This window comes from Protopterus annectens, chromosome 12.part0, assembly GCF_019279795.1.
Source record: "Protopterus annectens isolate FY-2018-M chromosome 12.part0, PAN1.0, whole genome shotgun sequence".
NCBI classification, from domain to species: domain Eukaryota; kingdom Metazoa; phylum Chordata; order Ceratodontiformes; family Protopteridae; genus Protopterus; species Protopterus annectens.
In genome coordinates this window covers 1,377,946,001-1,377,965,754 of record NC_056746.1, presented here as the reverse complement: position 1 = coordinate 1,377,965,754, position 19,754 = coordinate 1,377,946,001, and the positions used below count along the sequence as shown (strand labels likewise).

General features: G+C 41.0%; 1 protein-coding gene across 1 annotated transcript in view; it reads left to right on the top strand.

The window, feature by feature from the left end:
- The window catches only part of NSFL1C (NSFL1 cofactor), a 565,621-nt gene that overhangs the window by 350,306 nt on the left and 195,561 nt on the right, over positions 1-19,754 (top strand). Inside the window, exon 5 of the mRNA XM_044090438.1 lies at positions 18,485-18,577. Coding sequence (XP_043946373.1) covers positions 18,485-18,577 — 93 coding nt within the window. The remainder of the gene's footprint in view (positions 1-18,484; positions 18,578-19,754) is intronic.

Below are 19,754 nucleotides of genomic sequence, written 5' to 3'. Positions count from 1 at the left end.
GGTTTAATAATAATGGGTTATCTCCTATGATTGTCTAGTATGAGCTATCTCAAATGAGATCTGGGTAGCTGACGCTGGGCATTCTGGGATAAGGGGTAGCCTCAAGCCAGTAAAGAGCTCTCGTGCTATAGAAAGTGGCCGATTCGGAGCCGAGGATTGGCTCTGAACCCATCCAGCAAGAAGGAAGGCGAGATGAAGGACAGCTAACATGGAACGTTATGGTAGGTACAGAACTTCTTTTTCCTATCATTCCGTGTCTAAGGGCAGACTTCCTTTGGTGGGCAGAGGCCTGCAACCACAACAAGGGACTCTCATTCTACCCCCTGCCTCCCAAACCCTAACAACAGATGCATCAGACTATGCATGGAGGGCTCACATGGCAGGGCAGAACCCAAAGCAGATGCACCTGCATATCAGTCAAAAAGAAATGTATGCATGCCATATACAGAATGCTCCGACAGCCTTCAAAGGTCTTATTCTTCCAGGACAACTATTGGCAAAGACAGGCAACACCACAGTTATGTGGTACATAAAGAAGCGGGGGGGGGGGGACACATTCCTACCCACTCTGCACACTAACCATGGCTCTGTGGAACACAGCGTTGAGCAACCAATTGGACCCACACGAATGGAAACTGGAACCCAAAATATTTAAACTTTTTGGGAACAGATGGGAGACACCAGAGGTTTTACTGTTTAGTTCCCCTCAGAACTACCTTTTGAACAAGTACTGCACCAGAACTCCCCACAGCCAAGCTTGGAAGGTGGATGCCCTGTACTTTTCCTGGGAAAGCCTCTCAGTCTATGCCTTTCCCCTTCTGCCTCTCCTCTCGAAGGTTCTACTAAAGATCAAACAGGACAAGCCAAGGACCATCCTGATTACACCAGACTGGCCACACCAGCACTGGTATCCTCTCTTGTGCAGTCTGACAGTGCTACAAACATGGCACCTGCCTCAGACCCCTTCCCTGCTGTCCCAGCAGGGGGGGGGGCAAATTCTGCACCGTCAGCTTCAAACCCTGGACCTTGCAGCCTGGCTAATCCCCTGAACTCACCTCTAGCACCCCTCAGTAAGCAGGTGCTGGATGTCATTCTTGAGGCCTAGTACTAGAAAGTCCTATTCAGAAAAGTGGAAAAGATACTGTTCCTGGAGCCAGTCTCAAGGGATGGCCACAACTGTGCCCAGCTTACCTCATATACTGGATTACTTAACAGAAATGCACCACAAGGGCCTATCCTTCTCTTCAATTAAGATTCATGCCCCTGCCATTTCAGCTCATTACAATACTGAGCCCACCCTTCTTCTCATCCTCTGGTAAAATAGTTCCTTAGAGGGGCCAAAAATTTAAGACCCCCCCCCCAGGAGTCCTCCCACTCCAGCCTGGGACCTTAACCTTGTCTTGGAAAAACTTACACCCCCCACCCCCCCCCCCCTTGAACCGGCTGCTACAGCAGAGTTGAAATTCCTCTCATGGATAACAGCTTTACTTCTAGCCATCACTTCAGCAAGAAGAGTGTCTGAACTGCAGACCCTTATGGCTGTGGGAACCCTTCATTGTCTTGCATGCGGACAGGTTTTCCCTCGGGACTAACCCATCTTTTATGCCCAAGGTGGTGTCTAGTGTGGCTTTAAACCAGTCCATTCATTTGCCTACTTTTTTTCTCTAATCCTCAAAATAAAGGGGAAAGGATACTGCATCCTATAGACGTGCACAGACAGCTTAGATTCTATTTGGACAGGACTAAGCCTCTCAGAAAATCTGTCCAGCTGCAAGTCAGCTTTGCTGCAGGGGCAGAGGTGAAGGCCATTTCAAAGCAAACCATATCTAAATGGATAGCACACTACGTCCATTTCTGCTACAAGCACCATGGAAAACCTACCCCACAGGGGATAAGAACGCATTCCACTAGGGCTACATCTACCTCTACTGCATTTCTCAGGGGAGTCCCTACCAGGGACATCCTGGAAGCTGCAGCCTGGAGCTCGGTACACACTTTCACCAAGCATTACCACTTGCCTATCTTTTCTAAATCCAGAGCTGGATTTGCCACAGCAGTCTTATAGGGCCTGATTGCCAGGCCTAATGCTTCTTAATCTACCCTCCACTCTTCCTTAGCTTTGGGAATCAACCCATATGTGATGACTGCAACAGTGAAACACAAAGAACATAGTACAGTTGTGTACACTTACTGTAAATGTAGATGTTCGAATGTATTCACTGTTTCAGTCCTGGTTACCCTCCCTCCAGCCCCCTGATTGTCTTTGCTTGCAACTATCCTTTTTGGTTTGGCATATCTTACACTATGTGTATTTGCTTTTTGCTGGGGGTGTTCCCACACAATATAATTGCTTCATATTTTGGGGGCACCTGACGTGGGGCAGGAAAAACTGATGTAATGGCATCGGTTGCATGTTTTATACCCCTGATGACCTGACTACATGGAAGAAGCGACAGCATCCGACGCAGAAATCCCAAGACTCTGGTATTCAGGCCAGCTGAGGGCAACCTGCAGGCAGATAACCCAAATGTGATGACTGCAACAGTGAATATACTCAAACATCTACATTTATAGTAAGTGTACACAGCTGTACTTTTTGGGGGCCCTGGCAAGGAGGCCCAGATAGAGGAAAGTCCGTTTGTGAAGGGAAAGCATATTAAGGGGTCATAACTCAGACAAAAAGGATCGCTGGGTCTTTGGAGTTTGACTCCATGACAAAAAAATGGATAGATTATGTTCCTGGACCAGAGAGTTGCAGACACCCTGCTGCCAGTTATACAAAACCACATCTTTCCTGTCACCACATTTGTTTCTAACCAGTGGGCATCCTCCAATGCAGTCTGTGCTATATCTCAGATAAATTATCAATATCTCACCATAAACCACAGTACCACCTTTGTCAATCCCAATACCAGAGCATGCACATATGGAAATAATGTGGTCCCGAGCCAAAAAAGAATTCAAACAAATGAATGGCACAAGGATGCAAATGGTGCCCTCGCACCTGGATGCATTTATATAGTGCACTGTTTACAAGAGAGGACTTTGATTACACATTCACATCAGTACTGAATCATGTCCATGAATTTCAGCCTGACAAAGGTTGGCCAATTGCATCACAGATGGAAGGAACTGATTCGAATAACAAGAATGAAGAACCACCACAGAATGAAAATCCAGAGAAGAATGAACACGGGGCATAAACCCAGAGAAGGAGAATGAACACGGGGCATAAACCCAAAGAAGGAGAATGAACATTGGGCATAAACCCAGAGAAGGAGAATGAACACGGGGCATAAACCCAGAGAAGGAGAATGAATACGGGGCATAAACCCAGAGAAGGAGAATGAACACGGGGCATAAACCCAGAGAAGGAGAATGAACACGGGGCATAAACCCAGAGAAGGAGAATGAACACGGGGCATAAACCCAGAGAAGGAGAATGAACACTGGGCATAAACCCAGAGAAGGAGAATGAACACTGGGCATAAACCCAGAGAAGGAGAATGAACACGGGGCATAAACCCAGAGAAGGAGAATGAACACGGGGCATAAACCCAGAGAAGGAGAATGAACACGGGGCATAAACCCAGAGAAGGAGAATGAACACTGGGCATAAACCCAGAGAAGGAGAATGAACACTGGGCATAAACCCAGAGAAGGAGAATGAACACGGGGCATAAACCCAGAGAAGGAGAATGAACACGGGGCATAAACCCAGAGAAGGAGAATGAACACGGGGCATAAACCCAGAGAAGGAGAATTGAACACTGGGCATAAACCCAGAGAAGGAGAATGAGCCAGCAGCACAGAATGTAAACGAATAGAAAGAAAATGAAGAAATGCAGGATGTAGACCCATGACAGCAAAAAGAGACTGTAGCTTCACACACTTCTGTCCCTCATTTGTGTTAATTGAAAGTGCAAGTACATAATAACACAATGTTTATTTCCACTGGGTCTTTTGAATGTCCATTCTTAATGTGGATGTAGTTAAGCTATTTCAAAAACCGGTTTACTTCACATTAAATATTTAAAATAAGTATTTTTAATTCATTTTAAAAGTTAATATTTATTTTCGATTTTTATATATATATATATATATATATATATATATATATATATATATATATAGTCATTTAATAGGCTGTTTTAAATAATAAGATAATGTGGTTGTAAATGTTTTAATTCATTTTAAAGTAGTTAACTTTAATTCATGTTGAGGTATTAACTACAATTTAAATATTTTTTATTCAAATTCGTGCATTGTATGGTGCTTTGGTCGTTCAGTGGTTTTTATTAAGCATGTTGTTCGTGCCCTTCAGTACTTGCTAGTCATATTTATTTTACATTTGATTACTGGGATATATATATATATATATATATATATATATATATATATATATATATATATATATATAATATCTCTATATATACGCACATACACACACATATATATATGTATATATATATATATATACATATATGCACACACACACACACACACACACACACACACACATATACATATATATATATATAATAAAAATAAAAACCGTCCGGACCATAAACCAAAGAAGCACTTTTAAAAATAACTACAAAACTTTGTAATTTAAAGAAGTATGGAAAGGAAATAAAATGAAATAATCAATCCGAAGCAGAACTGCTGTTTAGCGCTTTCATTCCACACACAGGTCATGTATATATATTATTGGTACAGTACAGCATAATCTTTTAATCTTTTTGTTATTGGTCTACATTTCTTAAGATGTTATTTTTTTATTTTTTAACTGTTTTCATAACAGATAGGTACCTCATTAAGTTGATATTTAACATATATATATATATATTTTGATAGTTTTAAAACACTTGAACCTACAATTGTGGCAATGGCTAGTTTTTTTAAATAGAATTGTTTACATTGCTCTGCTCCCAGCATGATTCCACTGCCTATTTGCTGTTAATAACTAGTTCTCACAAGCTGATATTTAACATATCCTGTTTTACAGGTTTAAGTTGTTTTTCCTATGACATCATGTTTTAATTTAAATTTTATTGTTGGCATAGTATTTAAACAAGTTCTTGTCAGTTGTTTTCAGTTCTGATGAAGTTCCTACAGCAATAAAGGAATGAAAGCGCTAAACAGCAGTTCTGCTTCGGATTGATTATTTCATTTTATTTCCTTTCCATACTTCTTTAAATTACAAAGTTTTGTAGTTATATATATATATATATATATATATATATATATATATATATATATATATACACACACACACACATACATATATATATATATATATATATACACACACACACACACACACACACACACACACACACACACACACACACACACACACACACACACACACACACACACACATATTGTAAGGTAAACACACTAACCATTGTGCCAACCTCCCACTCCTCAAAGTAAGCTGAGGAAGGGTTTGTAGGGGGAAATTGGATAGAAAAAGATGGTTAGAGATCATCTAGAAATGAGAGGGAGCATAGATTATGATGTGGTCAGGGAAGAAGAAAAAGTAGGACCAGAAATTATTAAAACTAGTTAGCCTGGGGTAGCACAAGAACAAAGCCAGGTGTCATTAAGATAATTTTTAGAATCTTTTTGAATTGGTTGGTATTTGTGTTGGTTCTGAAGATGTGAGGTAGTGACTTCCACCTTGTTGCTACATGAGAAACTAGGGAGTCCCCTGCTGTATTAGTGGATTTGGACACTTGTTGTAGAGATTTATTTGTTGAGAGAAGGCTTCGGTGTGTGGTATGGGGCTGGAGAATATTTAAAAGGGCAGAGTTTTTTCAGGTTGATATACTAGTTTGTGTGCTAAGGTTATTTGGTTATAGGATAGAAATTGTGGGAGTTCTAACCAGGAGAGTTTTTTAAGGAGTGACAGTGGTGGGTATGATGTGGGCAGCCAGTTGCAAATTTAGCTATTTTATTGTAGTGTGTTTCAAGTTTAATTAAATCTGTCTTTTTTAAGGGTTGGTGAGAATTGGGGAACACTACAGATGTGTTGATAGAAGATGGGTTCAAGCAATGGCAACCCTAGAGATGTTAGATACTTTTTATTTCTGTGAAGAGCACCCATTTTTTGTAAACTTTAATTGTTTGTGCTATATGTAGGTCATATCTTGGGTTATCTATTATTACTGCTAGTAGTTTTGTTTGTGAATCTGCATTAATTTTAATATTATTCCTAGCTGTTATGTGGAAGGTGCTGGGAGAGTGGCTGTTGTGGGTTGGAAGATCATGAATTTTGTTTTATTGGGGTTGAGTATGAGCTGATGGTTAGAGAGCCATAGCTTGGTATCTGAGAATGATTTTTGGGTTATGTCATGGAGGTGTTGCAGGTTATTAGTAGCGCATATAAGTGTTGTGTCATCTACATATTAGATAGTTGAAGCCAATGGGGTACCACTATGGAGCTTGTTTAAAAAAATATATAGCGAAGAGTAACAGCCCAAGAACTGAATCTTGAGGTACTCCTAGTGTGATGAGAAGGGGGGGGGGAATAGGGCATTAAGTCATTTTACAGATTGTTGGCAGTCCTGTAGATAGCTTGGGAACCATTGATGTGCAGAGGGGCTGAGGTTCAGTTTGGAGAGGGTATTTAATAGTTTGGGGTGGGAGACCATATCATAGGCCTTAGTCATGTCTAGAAGGACAGAGACTATTTTACCAGTGTTTCTGAGTTGGTTGATGGTGTTGGTGAAACTGAGGAGTACAGTACAGGAGTACACCTATGATGGGGCCTATAACCATGTCGGCATGTTGCTAGCAGGTTGTTGAAATTAAGATAATGAATCATTTGGGAGTGGATGCATCTTTCAAGTTTAGATAGTGGAGAGAGAATGGCGAACGGTCTAGTTGGTCAACTCTGTGCAATTTCCGCCTTTGTGTAATGAGATAATGTGTGCAATTTTCTATATTGCTGGGACATGTTCTGCTATGGACCTGTTAATAAGGATCGACACTGGATAAGATATAGCTTCAGCTGCTAGTTTTAAAATATTCAGCTGGTAACTTGTCTGCTACTATTGCAGAGGGTTTCAGTTTTTTGAGTAGTTTCTTAATGGTAGCTGTGGGAACAAGCTGAGCGGAGAAGGAGTTGTAGTTAATATTGAGAGGTTTGGAGGCTAGTGATGGTTCTGTGAAATTACTTGTAATTACAGATGATAGACTTTCAGTGAAGTATTTATTGAATTCTTCTGCAACAGTGGTTGGGAGAGTGTGGTAAGTTGGGGGGAAGTGTAGTGGAATGTCCTGGGTGGAGAATATTTATGCTGTTCCAAAATTTTGAGGCATTATGCTGGTGTTTATGTTGCAGGTTATAGTAGAAGTTTTTTTTATCTTGGGTGATGTGGTGTTTAGCCTGGTTTCTAATTTGCTGGAATGTGATGTGGTTGATTTTTTTTTTTTTACAGGTGAGCCATGTTTGCCAAGCTTGGTCTCTTTTCCTAAGGAGCCATTTTGGTGTAGTTAGTTAGCCATGGTGTGTATGTGAGCTTAATACGAATTGACCTGGGGGGGGTCAGTTTGTTTAGAATTTCAAGGAAGGTACTGTTGAAATAATCTACAGCAGCATCAAGGGGCAGGTTTTTTAGTAGAGACCAGTTAAATTTTTTTAGGATATTGATTGTCTTGGGGGTTAGTGTTTTTTTACTGCAGATTTAGTGGAAGGTGGTGAGCTTGACAGCACTGATGTTTTTCTCAATGTTTTGGCATATAGTCACTAAAGCTGTCGGGTATGCAGCCACTAATCTGATAATTCTGAGGTTTGTTGGTTAGTGTCCAATCCAGTATAGATTGACATTTGGAGTTTGTATCTGTCCGTGTAGGAGCCTGAATGAATTGTGTGAAGCCATAGAGGCGGATGTGATTACTAATGTGAATTGCAAGTTGTCCAGTCTATATTAGTCACCCATAATAATAGTTTCTTGGGCTATGGAATTTGATATAGACTGGGTGATGTGCTCTATAGTGGAGATGCTTTTTTCGGGTGAGACCTAGGTAGCTATAATCAGTATGAATTTGTTTTGATAAAGTTGAAGTTTAGGAGGTAGAATTTCTGTTTTCAAGGTTATCTATGTTTAGATTTTTGTGGTAAAAGTGTGAGACTGCTCTTAAATAAGATGGCTACCCCTCCACCTCTTTTTACCTTCCTGTTTGCTCTAGTAATGTAACCAGGTGGTGTAATTACATTGTCAGTAATGTGTGTTTTTAACCAAGTTTTTGTTAAAACAGCAATATCTAGGTTATAATGGGATAGGGTGGCATGTGTTGACTGTGCTTCGCAGGTTTAGATTTAGGATTGGTATTTTGGAGCCTCTTTGCGATGGATCGGCTGTCTTCTATTTGAGGGTGTGTTGAGGAGGTATTCTTGGGGCCTGGATTTGGGTGAATGTCTACCCTTATAATTTTGGTGGTTGTGGTTACTAGTGTTTCGAAGAATGTTGATATATACTTCTGAAACTTAAAAGGGGTATTTTCGGAGTTTGGTTTTAATATGGTATAGTCTATATGAGGTGTGATGGAGTTTTGTTTAAGGTAGATGGAGATATTAAGATGGAGTAGTTAGGTGTGAAGAAAAGGTAAATGTAGTTTTGTGAAAAGTGTGAGCGGAGACTATTTGTGAATGGTAGTTTAAGTGAGCAGCAGCAGTTAGTGTATTGATAGCATTTTGTAATGGTTGAAGGGAACGGTTTGGTTATTGGTTAATATATATGTGGTAATGGATGGGTGTTAAGGTTAATGTGGAAATGTGAAGTATTGCATAATTGGAAATTGTATAGGTGGTGATTGGTAGATAAGTGCAAGTGGGAATGGTTAGGTATACAGTAAATTCGAGTGATCTGGGGGCGAAAGGGGATGAGGGCACATGGTAGGGGAGTGGAGTGAAGTCTGAACTTAGCGAGGGAGGAACTGAGCAGGCAGAGCCAAGTTCTACGACTGCACAACGAGGAACAGTCACTTAGACTACCAGGTACTGTGGAAAGTATCTGTGCAGTTGACAATTTTGTAGAGTAGAAACAAAAACAAAGATGGTCAGCAAGCTGTAGAATTCCAACCAGTTTGTTAGCGCTTTCGTTCAGGAAATACAGGAACTTCTTCAGACAAAGAAACCCCAAAAGTCCTCAGTTAAAATAAAACTGTCAGTTAAGATGAGAATTAATTATAAAACCAATTAACATAGCTTGAGAAGTTTAGAGCGCCGGTGTTATACAAGGTAAAATTTATATGTAAATAAAAAAGCATATTTACATATACATTTTACCTTGACTTTTAAAACCAAAGGAAAGGGGGGGAGGGTGTGTTATGGAAAAATTCAAGCTGCAAGAAGCAGTCTTGCTAGAGAAGGGATTCAGTCAAATAAACCCAGTACTAGATAGAGCTCTGTGACTTCAGAACCTGTAGCAAGTCACACTTCTTAGCTTTATGACTGTGAGTTACAGGTCTGTGACCCCAGTAAGATAAAATTTCAGAAAATGTTTTTTTATATATATATGTATATACAGTGGGGCCAGGGAAGGGGCTGGGGGGGGGGGGGCACACAGAGTGGGAAAACAGTAATAAAGTAAACCAGCACTGGAATGCAATTTTATGCAGGTTTTACAGAAAGACATTAAAATGTTCTTTACCATTTAAACCTGGAATAAAAACAAGCATCCCCAAAACAAACATCAGAACTACTAGGTTTAAAGACTTAAATTTTCATTGTGACATAAATAGGTTATGTTTTAAATCGAGATGCTGGCTACTGAGACTTCTCTGCATACATCAACTGGACATAAGTTGATTTAAGTATATTTTCTGCACTTATTTAAGATTTGAGTGAGTAAATATTGTGTGTCTTGCATTCAGTAAATATTGTGTGCGTCTCTGAATCTCTGCAGTAGTTGTTAGACTGCTGTGAAATTCCTTTAAGTGTTAAATAGCTTGGGGGTTTCTGCTAGCTTTAAAATCTGTGTTGGTTACATTTCTAGTAATCATTTTAAATCTAGTTGCTGGCTACTGAGACTTCTCTGCATACATCAACTGGACATAAGCTGATTTAAGTATATTTTCTGCACTTATTTAAGATTTCAGTGAGTAAATATTGTGGGTCTTGCATTCAGTAAATATTGTGTGTGTCTCTGAATCTCTGCAGTAGTTCCTCACCCCCCCCCCCTCCCTGTTTCTTGTTGTGGTGTTAATCTTGTGTGGCTTTGGAATTGCCCGCCCCTGCTGTAAATCTCTTTTTGCACACACCTCCTGGACCCATCTCATTCGCTCACTCAACTGAGTACAGTGAGATCATATTTTGATTTTGGATACTCTTACCAGTCCCATCTCCTCTGCAGTGTACAGAGAGAGCACTTGGGAAGGGCATTAATCTGCTATGTTTCCTCCATCTCAAAATAAATTAAAAAAAAAAACTTCATCTGCCTTACTGTATTTGTGTTTCTTCCTACTTTATTACCTTATTTTGCTTTTGCCTCTTTTAACATTTTAAAGTGGAACCTGTGTGTTGAGAGACAGCCTTACAAGACTATCTGCAAATATATAGAGCCGAGTATATTTTTCTGTATTATTCTGTATTATAGAGCTAAATTGTTGCTTAGATATCTGTTGTCTTACTGTTCTGCAAATATACAGAGATCAGTATATATTTTTTTGGTTTTATAATTTGCACTCTGATTCCTCACATCTCTGTTAAAACTGGTTTCCCCACCCCCCACCTCCCTGTTCTTGGTTGTAGTTTAAATTTGGTGGCTTTTGCAGTGCCCGCCCCACTGTAGATTTGATTTAGGACACTCTCCCAGTCCCATCTCTTTACCGCATTCTACCTAATAAACCCTTTCTGCACTTGCTTTTAGTCCTTTTTAATTTAATTACATTTTTTCAAACTGTGTGTGGACTAATATTGCTACATACTCAAGTGTGCCAGCTTGCACTGCATGTGAATTGTTTTTACTACTGTTTTTGCTACTTTTCTGAAAAAAAAAAATTATCTGCTTTTACTGTATTTGTGTTTCTTCCTACTTTATTTTGCTTTTGCGTCATCTTAAAAGTACTCAATTGTATTTATTACTGCTTGGTGTATCTCATTCTAAGCCTTTTAGTTTAAGCACTTGGGCTTCAGACCAGTTGTTTTACATTAAGAAGGTTTGTGGTCTGCACTGTGGTGGCAGAACAGGTAGCTTACATCCTTCTAAGTTGGGAACTGCTGATTGAGGGCTCAGTGTCTGTTATTCTAAAAGTGTATTAATTCTGGTTTAAGCACTTGGGCTTCAGGCCAGTTATTTTACATTAGAAGGGTTCGTGGTCTGCACTCTTGTGGGAGGAGAGGCTGGACTCTGCCCTTCTGAGCTGGGAATTTCTGGTTAAAGGCTTATAGTGCCTGCATATTTGAACTGCTTCTTACTGAAATTGGTACACCTTGTTTGCTGTAGCATAGACTAGATCCAGGCCTGCTGAATCTAGTTTTGTTTGTATAACTTGAGCACTAATCCAGGCATTCTTTAAAGTATTCAATTGTATTTATTACTGCTTGGTAGTAACTTGATTAAAGTGTAGCTATTATTCTAAGTCTTTTGGATTAAGCACTTGGGCTTCAGACCAGTTGTTTTACATTAGGAAGGTTTGTGGCCTGCACTGTGGTGGCAGGACAGGTAGCTTACATCCTTCTAAGTTGGGAACTGCTGATTGAGGGCTCAGTGTCTGTTATTCTAAAAGTATATTAGTTCTGGTTTAAGCACTTGGGCTTCAGGCCAGTTATTTTACATTAAGAAGGTTCGTGGTCTGCACTCTTGTGGGAGGAGAGGCTCTGCCCTTCTGAGCTGGGAATTTCTGGTTAAAGGCTTATAGTGCCTGCATATTTGAACTGTTTCTTACTGAAATTGGTACACCTTGTTTGCTGTAGCATAGACTAGATCCAGGCCTGCTGAATCTAGCTTTGTTTGTATGCTTGTTGTTTGTTATTTGTATGCTTGTTTGCTTGTTATTTCCCTGAAATGCTAATTCCACCTAAAACGCGGCTTTTCAGCGCTTCTGCGGATCCCCAGTGATATCTGCATTGCTTACTGTACTTATTTCCTTGTTTCACTTGAAAGTTTTACTGTTTGTCGTTTTTGCATTTAAGTTACCTGTAACACATTGCATTTGTTATCTGGCACTTTCCCACTAAAAAATTAAAAGCACTGCACCCTCACAAACACTCCTTGAGTACCTTGTTCCCCATTAGCCCTTTTGTTTTCAATTATAAAGGAATTCCCAATACTATTCTAGCATGTCCAAAGGTCAGTTGTCAATCTCCTCTCCGGTCCAGCTGGTGAATCTGGGAATCTTGAGGCAATGTTACAACTGCCTCATGTACACAGACAACCCTCTCCTCCTCCCAACTAATTCCAACACATGTGAGAGATGCAACCATATAGCCATACTGGAGGCTAAGCTCTCTCAACTCAGTACTGGCGTAACCAGTCAGGAGGAGAAGGAAACCACACTCACTACAATTCCAGTCTCACATAGACCTACCACGACAGCAAACCAAACACATAAACACACAAAAACATACTCGGAGGCTCTAAATAAAAATCTGCCTAAGCAGCAGAGACCTCCAAAGCAGACACCCAAGCAACCGCTACCCCAAAACAAAACACGTGCAACACATAGCTCACAAAGCCAGTGTGCCGAACAGTCACAGCCATTAAGGCTAAACAACACACCTGATACACTTGTAATAGGTGAATCTATCGTCAGGCACACTGACGTACCGCTCACCAGGCTGAACAAGGAGAAGGTCACGGTGAGCTGCCTGTCGGGCGCTTGGATCCGCCACATAACACAAGCACTCAGGTCACTCCAAGGCAAGTACAAATATGACTCTGTCATTGTCCATGCTGGTGTGAATGACCTGAGACATACCTCCCTGGACTACATGAAAAGAGACATAGAGGAGCTCTCTGTGCATGTAGCCCAGGCCGGTATGACCCTGACCTTGAGTAGCATCTTACCCTCACCAAGAATGATGCCACAATATGAAGACAAGATGATCAATTTCAACAATTGGCTTAAGTATTGGTGTCATTCAAAGGGGATCCAATGCCTGTCAGCCTGGGATGACATGCTCGACAAGCCACGATGCTTCGCTAGGGACGGCTTGCACCTGTCACCCCTGGGCTTTCGGATATTGGCAAAGGCTCTTGCTACACCCATAGTGCCTTTTTTAGGCAAGGCTCAAAAGACAAACCCACCTTCATAGGTATCCCAAGGGATAAGAAACTAAGAGTAATGCTCTCAACGCCAGAAGTCTAAACCTCAAGATGCACGCACTCAAAACTCTCCTTAGCATGGAGAACATCGATATCTGTGCAGTGACAGCACCCCAGCACTACCAGGTTATACCTCATACCATGCTTTTCGGCCCCAATACTTGGACCGAACCACAAAAGGAGGGGGAGTATCAATATTCATCAAAGATACTCTCACCTCCAGGTTGGTGGCACAGCACGAAGCATCAGAGACTATCCATGTGCAATTAACAGTGGGTAAAACTGCCTTCCAGTTTATTGCTTGCTACAGACCACCCTCCCAAACCCAGGAACCCCACTCAGCCTTCCTGAGAACACTGGAAAATATGAAGGTCTCTCCAAACACCATTATATTGGGCGATTTCAACTACCCAAACATAGACTGGGAGCATTACTCTAGCTCCAACACCCTAGCCCAAAGGTTCCTAGAATTTATAAACTCAAATGCTATGGAACAACTTGTTACCACTCCCACAAGATGGGAAAACATACTGGACCTGATCATCACCAACATGGGGACTCTATGCTCCAGACCAGAAGTGTATCCCTCATTGGTAAGATCAGACCATAAACTAGTCTCACTGGATATTCACATCCCGACTCCACCCCCTGCCCTGAAAACCACAGTGAAAAACTTCTCTAATGCAAATTTCACACTCCTCAAAACCGAGGTGGAATCCTTCAAAGCCCCCGGGCCTGTGGAAAATACGGCCCAGACCGCAGAATCCTTCATAAACGCATTCTATGAACACCTTCAGGAATGCATGGATCATGCAATCCCAGATAAAACCAAGTCCCAATCCTCCAAAGGCAGACGTCCTGTCTGGTGGACCCCAGCCATAAACAAACTATACAATAGAAGGAGGAAGCTACTACATGATAGAGTAAAATCACAAAAAGGGAAGGCATCTCTGATCAGTATTAGCAAAAAACTATGGGCACTCATAAAATCGTCTAAGGCCAGCTTTGAGAGAAAAATTGCACAGGACACTAAGGATAATCACAAGGCTTTCTTTAGTTATGTTAGGAACCTGGGTGGGAATTCCCAGATATGCTTAGAATTAGTCCAAAATGACAAAAAATACATCGAACCCACAGACATTGCCAACATCCTAGCGGACAGGTTCAGCGCAACCCCCCACCACCACCACCACCAAAAGGGCAAATATCTATCCCAGCAGAGTGCTGCCCCCCTGACATCTCAGATGCTCAGGTAAGAGCTGCCCTCTCCAAAGCAAAAAACACAGCATCAATGGGACCAGACAGTTTCCCGGGCTGCGTCCTACATGAACTCCAAGAAGAGCTAAACCCAAACATAAAACTACTGTTCAATCTCAACCTTACTACAGGATATGTACCCAAAGAGTGGCGTACAGCAACAGTGGTCCCTCTCCACAAAGGTGGTGCCTCAACGGATCCTGGAAACTATCGCCCCATAAGCCTGACTAGCTTGGTCTGCAAAGCTATGGAAAGGATCATCATGGACCTCATAAATAAAGATATTGAGGACCTACAGACACTGGATCCTACCCAGTTTGGCTTTGTTAAGGGCAGATCCTGCCTCTTAAACCTGGTTGATTTCTTTGAAACAGTCACTAAGGCCATGACCAGGGGAAGGTGGTCCACACAGCCTACCTGGACCTCGCAAAAGCCTTCGATACAATACCCCACTCGGGCATTATAGATAAGCTCACCAGCTTAAATATAAACCCCTATGTCACTAGATGGGTTGCAAACTGGCTCAAGGACAGAACCCACTTGGTTATAATTGCTGGAGCCATGTCAGACTCCAAACCAGTTACAAGTGGCGCGTCCCACAAGGCTCAGTCCTGGGACCTCTCTTGTTCGGTATATATTTCTCGGAGGTACAGGCCAACACGGAAGGACTGTGGCTGACCAAGTTTGCAGATGACTGCAAACTGGGCGCCATAATAGACACTCCAGCCGACACAAGCATCCTCCAAAAGGGCCTCATAGAAACAGACAACTGGTGCCAGAGCTATGGCCTCAAGCTAAATGCCAAAAAGTGTATAGTCATCCCCTTTGGCAAAAACAAAGTGCCCACAAATTACCACATATGTGGTAATCCATTAAGTACAGAAGAAGTAATTAGGGACCTGGGGACCCAAGTTGATAGCAATCTCTCATTTGACAACCACGTGGCCAAAGTGGTTAGAAAATCATTTTATAAAGTCCACCTAATCATGAAGGGATTCACATCTAGATCAGGGGAGGTCATCGTGCCTCTTTACTCATCCCTCATCAGGCCCGTAATTGAGTACAATGCCCCTTTTGGGATGTACCTTACCAGACACCTGCAGCAACTGGAAAGACCCCAAAAGTACCTCACCAAGAGGATCAAAGGGCTCAAACAGATGCCATATGCTGCCCGGTTAAAGAAACTCCAGCTCTACTCAGTGGCATACCGCCTGCTCAGAGGCTATCTGTGCCTGACGTATAAAGCCATGTCCAACCTGGAATTAATGGACATGCTGCACCTCAGAAAATCCAAATCCCATCGAGCTACGCGCTCGAGAGACTTGAACCTCAGCACTGAAATAAATAGGACATGCTGGAGGGACAGATTCATAACCCATAGGCTCCCTTCACTCTGGAATAAAATCCCAGTCCAGGTTAGGCAGAGTCCCTCATTGACTCTCTTCAAGAGGAATCTTGATGAGTGGATGGTAGATTGTAGGTTTACCCCGGGTATCACTTCTGTCACTGTTAGACAGAGGCACAGTATACTAACCTTGAAAAAGGGCATAGCAAAATTATTTTAAAATGGGTGGCGAAAGCCAAACACACACTGGCTAGGCTTATAAATGCCCTAGGGCAGATAGCCTAGTATGAACCTATGAACCTATGTTGGAGAGAGAGAGAGATCTCTCTGAGAATCACCATTCTCTGGAATGGGCTCCTTAACCATGTGAAAAAGTCCCTCCCTAACCCTAGTAGGACATAATTTGGACCATTGGATAGGAAATCAAAAATTCACCTCCTGGTCTGGCACCTATGTCTCTGATGGCCAGAGGCAGTCAATAAAAATTGTCATAAACAACAATCACCCGTATATAAACTTCTAAAATGTATAACTTGTGCAGCCTTTTTGCTAGATGGCTAGGCTTATAAAGGCCTTAGTGGTCGTTAGCGTAGTATATACCTATAAATGATAACAAGATGTAAGATTCCAGCAACAAAACTGGAATGTAAAAAAACGGTAAAAGCACTGAAGCTCAAATCCTGCAGCACAATGTTCAGTACTGTCACTACTGCAATTCCATTGCAGTCTAAGATGCCAGACTATGCATAAATTTACAAGTAGGACTGTAATGTAGTAAGAGATGACAAAATGAGGCTCAAATCTGACAGTAATTCATAATTCTGCCACAACTGCAAATGAAACTACAAGACTAAGACCTCAGACAGAGCTCAAAATACAAACAAGCTAGCTTTTACAAGTAATTATACTTATGGAGATAGAAGTGCAGTATAATAGGGTCATGGGTAAGTATTGGGCTGGCTACTGTTGTGGACCATTTTAGACCTAGCCACTTTCTCTCCTTGTGCTCAAAGTAACGTATCCCATTTGGCTATAGATTGGCCTTGCCCATCCCATGGTCAGTAATTGTATATTGGCCCTAATAAGAATAAATGGGATCATACCATAGATAATTTGAGGGGACCCATGCATGAGATAAAGCATTTGGACGTTACCTGTATTCATTAGTGGTACGGGGGGGGAGTCCTGTGGGGAAATGTATTTCTGATGCCATTTGACTTGATGTGCAGTAAATATCCATGTATGCCAGACACTTGTCACCTCTTAGCAGTCTGTAGGATACAGAGTATAGTGACAGGGCTTTGAGTCTGTCCACGTAGGACATGTTGTTTAGGCCCTGTATCTTGTAAATAGGTATCTCGGTGGATGTTTCAGTTGTTGCATGTGTCTGGACAGAGGCATTACATTCAGTGATTGGCCAAATGAGGGCTGAGTAAAGTAAATGTATAAACCGCGCTAACATCTTGCAGTAATTCACAATTTTCCTACAACTGAAAATTAAGCTACAAGACTCAAGTCCCAGAACAAACTAAAAAAAAATGCAAAAAGGTCATTTATTTTTGGATAAAATATGGAAAAAAGTACAAAAAAAACCCACCACACAAGTCAGTACAAGTGCAAATGAAAATATTTAAGAATTGAAATAAAAGCTTTTTCCCTGTTTTGATGAAAAGCTTCTCATAGTTCAAGGCTTTCTATGCCTCTGAGTCTTAAATAAAAGACCCTGGGTTGGGTGGAGGTCTGTTACTTGTAGCAGACTAGCTGGAGAGAGATGCAGAGAAACTTTGGCTTCTACACTGGGGGGAGGGAAGAAACTGGGGCAGACACACAATGGGAAAAACAGAAGCAAATTAAAAAGGCACTGAAATGCAACTTTAAGCAGATAAATAAGTAGACTTACAAGACTCTAGAAGCAAAACTAGAATATAATCAGCTGTAAAAGCAGTGAAGCACAACTCCTGCAGAATTTACAGTACCTATCACAACTGCAGCCCTACTACAGTCTCTAAGACACCAGACTGCGCAGAAATTTACCATAATGCCATTTGTGGAAAAATGTAGTAATAAATTAGTAAATAAGGCTTAAATCTGGCAGTAGTTCACATTTTTGCCACAACTGTGAACAAAACTATAAGACTAAGGCCTCAGGAAGAGTTTAAAATACAGACGTCATTTTTCTTCTTTGCCAGCATCAGGTAACCAGTGTTACATGCTGCACTTAGCTGGCGACGTCCTCTTTTTTTTTTGTGGTCTTGCATACCTGTGCTTCTGTTTAAAGTCTGCAGATAACCATTTTAGTTAGAGCCGCAGCAGTCCCTCTTCCCTGCATGAGGAGTTTATCTTCTAAAGTGGTTTCTTTCTCATTTCATGTCCTGTTGGCTGGTCTGTTATACTTAAGTTGCTGTTGTAGCAGTAATTGTATTTCTAATTGTATAAAGTAGCTTTGACACTTAGAAAAAAAAGTCTTCCTAAACACTGTGGATCACCATAATTCCCTTCATATTACTGAGTAGTCCTGGCACTGACATTTTCTTTTCAGCTAGCTAAATTCTTGAAATCCTAAGCAGTTCTTTCAATTAATTTTATTTGATCTCTCAAACCCTAGCCATTCGCTGGTGGAGGATACCGTCTTGGTGCAACTACAGAGGAGCAGTCTGCGTACGTGTCTGGTGCAAGAGGGTCTGATGCCGCCCAGGATGTGAGTATTAAAGCATCTAAGTTTTAGTTTTTTATCAGGGAGAGGTTGCAGTCACCTGAAACAGATTTCCAGTTGTTTCTCAAGAAGTGAGTAAAGTGAAAGTGCAGATTTTAATTCTTGCTGTCATCCTAAGAGCTCTCTCCACAGGTGATCCCCTCTCTGGGGGTCTTACAAGGCGTTCTCTGACCCACTGCATTTATTTGGCAAATTTTAATTGCTTCTGCTTACTGGTTTTGCCAAAAAATAAAAACTGCTACTTTGAGCTTTATATAGATAGGTATTTAATTTTTCAGAATATGCGACTTTGATAGCCATGTTAAAAGGTCTTGTATAACTTGCATTGTAACTTGAGCTAGGTGCCTTACAAGGCTGACATTTTGGTGTTATGGATACCCCAAAGTAAGCAAGTTCTGGACAGGAATTGGATAGGCATTGTAATTTAAACATGTCTTCTTTGTAACTTAACTTGACTTAAGGCAGCAGTACCATTTGAGTAATTGTCATATGTAAACCAAACTGTGGGTGATGTTTTATGGTGTTAAAAGGAACGTCTCATATTGTGACGAAAATAACAGAATGTGGTTAGTAAATTAAAGAACAAGGTATAATGTTAAAGGAGCTTGAGCTCCGAAGAGTTCAAAATGTCTTTCTGTAAAAGAATTATAGTTATCTTGGCACAACGGTTCCAAACAGAGCAATATGTACAGAAAATGTAGGAGAGCTGGTGTAGTTTCTCCACAGTGTGTTCAGTACTTCACCTCCAAAACATTATTCTGCATGTAGTGTTCCCACAGTTCCATTTTTTCTTTTCTATGTATTTTCTCCTACCCTTTTCTACAGATGCCACTTCTAGTATTGTTGGTTTAGACTTTGATTTCCATTTTCTAGTAATTGCTTTTTTTGCCAGCCACCAGAATTATACTCAGTAAGGCTTTACTTTGTGTAGACAGTGCCGATTCTGTATCTTAACTCAAATACTAATTTCCTTAGTTACATGAATTTGCTCACCCATTATTTCTGTTAAAGTACTCTGTAGCAAATTTTTAAAGTCTGCCAACTCATTACACTCCCAAAAAATGTTCCCAATTACCGCTTTCTTCCCCATTGCACCTCCAACATTTTCAGTCTACCTGATGAAAAAATTTTTGGAGTCTGCTTGGGATATAAAAATAGCTTT